Source organism: Pempheris klunzingeri, chromosome 8 (genome assembly GCF_042242105.1).
Source record: "Pempheris klunzingeri isolate RE-2024b chromosome 8, fPemKlu1.hap1, whole genome shotgun sequence".
Classification (NCBI taxonomy): Eukaryota; Metazoa; Chordata; class Actinopteri; order Acropomatiformes; family Pempheridae; genus Pempheris; species Pempheris klunzingeri.
In genome coordinates this window covers 683,747-691,246 of record NC_092019.1, presented here as the reverse complement: position 1 = coordinate 691,246, position 7,500 = coordinate 683,747, and the positions used below count along the sequence as shown (strand labels likewise).

At 44.1% G+C, this 7,500-nt stretch overlaps 1 protein-coding gene across 1 annotated transcript in view; it reads left to right on the top strand.

Moving 5' to 3' along the window:
- Positions 1–3,552: 3,552 nt before the first annotated feature.
- tg (thyroglobulin) overlaps positions 3,553–7,500 on the top strand; it is a 26,495-nt gene continuing 22,547 nt past the window's right edge. Inside the window, exons 1-4 of the mRNA XM_070834774.1 lie at positions 3,553–3,622; positions 4,709–4,817; positions 5,126–5,223; positions 5,341–5,490. Of these exons, the coding sequence (XP_070690875.1) occupies positions 3,553–3,622; positions 4,709–4,817; positions 5,126–5,223; positions 5,341–5,490 (427 nt within the window). The remainder of the gene's footprint in view (positions 3,623–4,708; positions 4,818–5,125; positions 5,224–5,340; positions 5,491–7,500) is intronic.

Here is a 7,500-nt window from a genome sequence, read left to right as displayed (position 1 = left end):
TTCCTTGATAGTTGATCATAAAGAAACCACAGATCCAAAAGTGATCTCCTCAGGAATCCTTAAATTCTATAAACAGCTTTATAGCTCTAGATTCTCTAATGAAGACTGCCATGCTTTTTTAAAGGACATAGAAAAATATATTCCCAAAGTTGAAGATGGCTCCAAACAAACATGTGATAATGAAATAACAGTGGACGGAGTGATTGGCCTCCTCTCTCCTAACAAGGCACCTGATCAGACGGCCTCACAGGACACTTTTACAGACACTTCTGGGAAGATTTAAAAGAACTGCTTCATCAAGTCTTTCTGGAAGTATTTGAAACCTGCTCACTTCCACCCACAATGAGACATGGGCTCATCATTTCGATCCCTAAACCAGGCAAAGACCCCAGATTGATTGAAAACAGAAGACCTATCACTCTTAGAAACTCTGATTATAAACTGCTCACCTACATTTTCACCATTCGTCTTCAGACAGGGATCTTAAATCTTATCTCACAAACACAGTCTGGTTTCTTAAGAGGGAGATCGATCCATGATAATATAAGACTGGTAATGGACATTATTGAACATAGAGATGATGGTTTCCTTCTCTTCTTAGATTTCTATCAGGCATTTGACTCTGTAGAGCACTCATTTATCTTCCAAGGTCTTGAACAATTAGGTTTTGGAGTCAGATTTAGGAAGTTAGCTGGTGGTCTGTATCAGAATATCAGCAGCTGTGTCGTACTACCAGGTGGCACCACCCCCCCCAGCTTTAATGTTAATGTAGGGATTCCACAGGGTTGTCCCATTTCACCATATTCATTCATTTTAGTCACAGAAATGTTGGCAGTTTACATTAAAAACTGTAATGACATTAAGAAATGAAATGTATTGGGTACCGATATTGTCATCAGCCAACTAGCTGATGACACAACTATATTTTTACAAGACAGACATCAGATTCCAACAACTATCGACAAAATCACAAATGTCTCCCGAGCTTCAGGATTAACCTCGAACTGAAACAAATGTGAACTGCTTGCTATTCATGATACACCACTAAAAGACGTCTGTAATATCAAGTCAGACACCAAATACTCAGGAATTTACCTGACAAAAGACCAAAAGCAAAGTCAGTCCTTGAATGTAGAAAACAAAATAAAAGAGAGTAAAGCCAAATTAAATTCACGGCTCCAAAGAGACCTTTCAATACTTGGCCGAATCTACCTGACCAAGGTGTATCTACCCAGCCTATTCTAATGCCATTCCAAATAAACTAATCAAATCTATTAATCAAATCAAGCTAAACTTTATTTGGAGAAACAAACCTCACTATATGAAAAAAAGCAATATGGTTAAAGAAATGAAGGATGGTGGCCTGAAAGTTATTGACTTTGACAGCTCATTCTGGTAATGTGTCCCAAATTCCCTATTTAATAAGACTGGAGGATTGAAGTGTCTTCTCATGGCGGACTTTAACATCGATAAACTACCCATCTCATTGTCAGAGTTCCATAAACAGATTCTATTATACTGGAGAATGTTATATGTGCATCATTTTTCAGCCCACACCACCATGCTTTGGAATAATAGATATGTATTATACCGAAATAAGTCCTTATTTTATCAGGACTGGTCTGAGAGAAATAAACGGTCTACAGCTGAATTAATGGATGCCAGTGGTAATATCTTGGATTATCAACAATTTTGCACGAAACATAAATTCAACCCTTCAAAATTAGACTTTATTAACTTACACAAAGCACTTCCTCAAGAATTTATATTTTTAAGGAAAAACATCCTGACACACCAACCTATAGTGCCACAGCTCGCCCCTCTATCAGGACAGGGGATTTTAATTCTGGACAAAACATGTAACAATAACTTTATAAGAAACTGCTTCACTGAAAAACTCTTCCCTGGAAGACAAAACAAAACTGACATTCTGCACAAATCTGATAAAGAATTAATTGTTAAACTAAGAACAATGTACCTGACATTCCCTAGACCCCCCAAAACCAAAGAAACACACTTTAAAATCATGAACAATATTTATCCTTCTAAAGAATTACTCAGACTACGCTTTAATATCGATGATAATATGTGCACATTTTGTCAAAACGATATTGAAACTACGGACCATGTTTTTTTCTCATGTGGTATAATACAAACGTTTTGGCTTAACATGCACAAATGGATCAAACAAAAGATTCCACTGCTTCCAGCTTCTGTCTCTAGAGACGATATAACCTTTGGTTTGATCTTGCAAAACAAAAATGATGAACTATGCTGTGATGTAATTCTGTCTAGCAAAATTCTTTATCCATAAGAACAGAGTACTGAAAACATCCCCCAAAATTATTATTTTCCTGAATGAATTTAAAATATACATGAAGTCTTTAAACCTTCTTAAAGGTCTAAAAGCACAGAAATTATCTACTTTTTTATTTTAATTTTGTTCTTTTAAAGATTTATTTACCTTACCTCTACCTCAATCTGCTCTGAATTTATTATGTTGAAGCACCAAATGTATGGATTATATTTAGAGATAAGTTAATGTTCCCTTGGCACTCTCTTTATATTGTTACAATGTCTGTTAAATCAAGTTGCCATACTTGTTTATTTGTGTATTTTTTCAATAAAGCATTGAAAAAAAACAGTAGCACTAACAGTAGCAGCAGCTAGCTAACAGCAGCTAACAGTAGCTAACAGCAGCTAACAGTAGCAGCAGCTAGCTAACAGCAGCTAACAGTAGCTAACAGCAGCTAACAGTAGCAGCAGCTAGCTAACAGCAGCTAACAGTAGCTAACAGCAGCTAACAGTAGCAGCAGCTAGCTAACAGCAGCTAACAGTAGCTAACAGCAGCTAACAGTAGCTAACAGCAGCTAACAGCAGCTAACAGCAGGTTCCTAAACTCCCAGAAACAAAGTCTTGTAGTTAGTCAGAGTAAACATGTTCTTCTGTGAGGTGTATTGCACCATGTGGTGTTTTATATTAAGTTCCAGTAAAGGAGAAACTGCTGGTAGAAATCTGATTAATCTATATAAATCCTAATCACAATCTAATAAGAAATCAATTCCTTCCATTGATTGAAACTGAATTTGCTCCAAACCAACTAGAGTTTCTGTGCAGAACAGTAAACTGAGATGGAGAACATGCTAACTATGGCTCCTGCTAGCAGTGTTAGCATTGTTAGCATGCCGACGTCAGCAAGTGACTCAAACAATCGTGTGTTGGTGAAAGAGATTTCAGCGGGGGGGCACCTGGTCCACCTGCTCCTCAGGTGAGACGGCTTCAGTGTGCAGCAAGAGGCGCAACAGACGTCACGCCCCATCACCTGTGTTCCAGAGAACCTCTCGTCCAATCAGAGGGCTTCGCGGCTCGCCACCCGTCCCCTGAGTCGTGGTCGAGGACTCGTGGTTCCACAGGGGCGGACAGACGAGGACGCAGAAGAGGAGGAAGAGGAGGGACGAAGGTGAGTGGTTGTGTTGGTCGTCGTCACGGTGACTCAGCGGGTCTGCAGGTTTATAAAGAGGCAGCGATGCTCGGTCCGTCACCACGGAGACGATGGCCTGGCTGCTCCGCATCGCCTGCATCCTGGTGTGCTGCCCGGAGCTGCTGCAGGGCAAAGCCTCAGGTAGGCACACCTGTGGCTGTCTGTCTGTCCTCCTGTCTGTCTGTCTGTCTGTCTGTTCTCCTGTCTGTCTGTCCTCCTGTCTGTCCACCTGTTCTCCTGTCTGTCTGTCTGTCTGTCTGTCTGTTCTCCTGTCTGTCTGTCTGTCTGTCTGTCTGTCTGTCTGTCCTCCTGTCTGTCCACCTGTCTGTCTGTCTGTCCTCCTGTCTGTCCACCTGTCTGTCTGTCTGTCTGTCTGTTCTCCTGTCTGTCCTCCTGTCTGTCTGTCCTCCTGTCTGTCTGTCTGTCTGTTCTCCTGTCTGTCTGTCCTCCTGTCTGTCTGTCTGTCTGTCTGTCTGTTCTCCTGTCTGTCTGTCTGTCTGTTCTCCTGTCTGTCTGTCCTCCTGTCTGTCTGTCTGTCTGTTCTCCTGTCTGTCTGTCCTCCTGTCTGTCTGTTCTCCTGTCTGTCTGTCCTCCTGTCTGTCTGTCTGTCTGTCTGTCTGTCTGTCTGTCCTCCTGTCTGTCTGTCTGTCTGTCTGTCTGTCTGTTCTCCTGTCTGTCTGTCTGTCCTCCTGTCTGTCTGTTCTCCTGTCTGTCTGTCCTCCTGTCTGTCTGTCTGTCTGTCTGTCTGTCTGTCTGTCTGTCTGTTCTCCTGTCTGTCTGTCCTCCTGTCTGTCTGTCTGTCTGTCTGTCTGTCCTCTTGAGTCTAACTAAAAGTGTCGGTCTGGTTGTTTTCTCTGTTTGTGCAGCAGAGCAGCAGCTCCTGTGTCCTGTTCTCTAAAATCCCTGTTTTAGTGAATGTAGTCTGGTGTGTGTGCTGTTTGTGGTTAAACCAAAAGGATCTTCCAGGTCTCTCTCTGTAGGGATCCTTTCTCTGTAGGGATCCTTTCTCTGTAGGGATCCTTTCCATGATGCTGTCACACTCTGAGCAAACTGAATGGTTCTTTACCGTCTTCACCACAAACAGACTCTACTAAACATCGTGTGTTCAGGGAACAATTCAAACACATCTAAACTTTATTTGTGTCTCTGTGGCGACCGGACAGGACTTCACCTCTCTGTTGTTGTGGTTGTTGGCTGATGATGTCACTTCCTGTCGTTGTTGTCCAGAGTACCAGCTAGAGTCGGAGACCCTGACCCCATGTGAGTCGCTAAGGGCGGTGGCCGTTGCCAAGCAACAAGGTGACATCCCTCAGTGTGGCGAGGATGGCAGGTTCAGGTGTGTATCTGCGGCCTGCGTTCAGGAGGTCATTTACACCTTACACGTGACCCCTTCACAATAAAAGCCCCCCATAGACTTTTAGTTGCTGTTAGCCAGATGCAGCTCAGTTTCACTCTTTCCTCTGACGGGAAACTCAAGAAGTCAGAGCCGCTGTAGTTTACTGTTGCCAAGACAACAGGGCGGTACAGCAGAGAGCCGGGACGGCCTGTTGTATGATTTATGATTGAAAACTGTTTACATCAGGTGTGTGTGTGTGTGTGTGTGTGTGTGTGTGTGTGTGTGTGTGTGTGTGTGTGTGTGTGTAGGCCTGTGCAGTGCAGTGGGCGGGGTCAGGAGTGTTGGTGCGTGGACGCTGAAGGTCAGGAGGTCACTGGGACTCGATCCAACAGCTCTGCTCCTCACTGTGAGACGCACAGCGACACGTCAACACACCTGTTACACACCTGCTGGTCCAGGAAGGTCCTGACCCCACCTGTCTGCCTGTTTGTCTGTCCCTCCCCCTGTCTGTCTGTCCCCCCAGGCCCGTCTCCCTGCCAGCAGCAGTCTGTCCTGCGCTGTTCTCCTTCAGGACTCTTTGAGTCGGTCCAGTGTGACTCCAGCAGCTGTTGGTGTGTTGATCAGGACGGGATGGAGCTCTACGGGACCAGACAGAGGGGGGCGCCGCAGAGCTGTACGTACTGGTGCTGCTGAGACTAGTGAGACTAGTGCTGCTGAGACTAGTTCTGATGAGACTACTGAGACTAGTACTGCTGAGACTAGTGCTGATGAGACTAGTACTGATGAGACTAGTACTGATGAGACTAGTGAGACTAGTGCTGCTGAGACTAGTACTGATGAGACTACTGAGACTAGTACTGCTGAGACTAGTGCTGATGAGACTAGTACTGATGAGACTAGTACTGATGAGACTAGTACTGATGAGACTAGTGCTGCTGAGACTAGTACTGATGAGACTAGTACTGATGAGACTAGTGAGACTAGTGCTGCTGAGACTAGTACTGATGAGACTACTGAGACTAGTACTACTGAGACTAGTACTGCTGAGACTAGTGCTGATGAGACTAGTACTGATGAGACTAGTACTGATGAGACTAGTGCTGCTGAGACTAGTACTGATGAGACTAGTACTGATGAAACTAGTGCTGCTGAGACTAGTACTGATGAGACTAGTACTGATGAGACTAGTGAAACTAGTACTGATGAGACTAGTACTGATGAAACTAGTGCTGCTGAGACTAGTGAGACTAGTGCTGATGAGACTAGTACTGATGAAACTAGTGCTGCTGAGACTAGTACTGATGAGACTAGTACTGATGAGACTAGTGAAACTAGTACTGATGAGACTAGTACTGATGAAACTAGTGCTGCTGAGACTAGTGAGACTAGTGCTGATGAGACTAGTACTGCTGAGACTAGTGAGACTAGTGCTGCTGAGACTAGTTCTGATGAGACTACTGAGACTAGTACTGCTGAGACTAGTGCTGATGAGACTAGTACTGATGAGACTAGTGAGACTAGTGCTGCTGAGACTAGTGAGACTAGTGCTGATGAGACTAGTACTGATGAGACTAGTGAAACTAGTACTGATGAGACTAGTGCTGATGAGACTAGTGCTGCTGAGACTAGTGAGACTAGTGCTGCTGAGACTAGTGCTGATGAGACTAGTGAAACTAGTACTGATGAGACTAGTGCTGCTGAGACTAGTGAGACTAGTGCTGATGAGACTAGTACTGATGAGACTAGTGAGACTAGTGCTGCTGAGACTAGTGAGACTAGTGCTGATGAGACTAGTGCTGCTGAGACTAGTGAGACTAGTGCTGCTGAGACTAGTGCTGATGAGACTAGTGAAACTAGTACTGATGAGACTAGTGCTGCTGAGAGTAGTGCTGATGAGACTAGTACTGATGAGACTAGTGAGACTAGTGCTGCTGAGACTAGTGAGACTAGTGCTGATGAGACTAGTACTGATGAGACTAGTGCTGCTGAGACTAGTGAGACTAGTGCTGCTGAGACTAGTGCTGATGAGATTAGTGAAACTAGTACTGATGAGACTAGTACTGATGAGACTAGTACTGATGAGACTAGTGAGACTAGTGCTGCTGAGACTAGTGAGACTAGTATTGCTGAGACTAGTGCTGATGAGACTAGTACTGATGAGACTAGTGAAACTAGTACTGATGAGACTAGTACTGATGAGACTAGTGAGACTAGTGCTGATGAGACTAGTGAGACTAGTACTGCTGAGACTAGTGCTGCTGAGACTAGTGCTGATGAGACTAGTACTGATGAGACTAGTGAAACTAGTACTGATGAGACTAGTACTGATGAGACTAGTGCTGATGAGACTAGTACTGATGAGACTAGTGAGACTAGTGCTGCTGAGACTAGTGCTGCTGAGACTAGTGAGACTAGTACTGATGAGACTAGTGCTGATGAGACTAGTGAGACTAGTGCTGCTGAGACTAGTGCTGCTGAGACTAGTGAGACTAGTACTGCTGAGACTAGTGCTGATGAGACTAGTGAGACTAGTACTGCTGAGACTAGTGCTGCTGAGACTAGTACTGATGAGACTAGTGAGACTAGTACTGCTGAGACTAGTACTGATGAGATGATGCTGATTACTCTGACTAAAGATACTCTGGACACTACTGATAGTACTGAAGCAGTAACACTGCCAGTA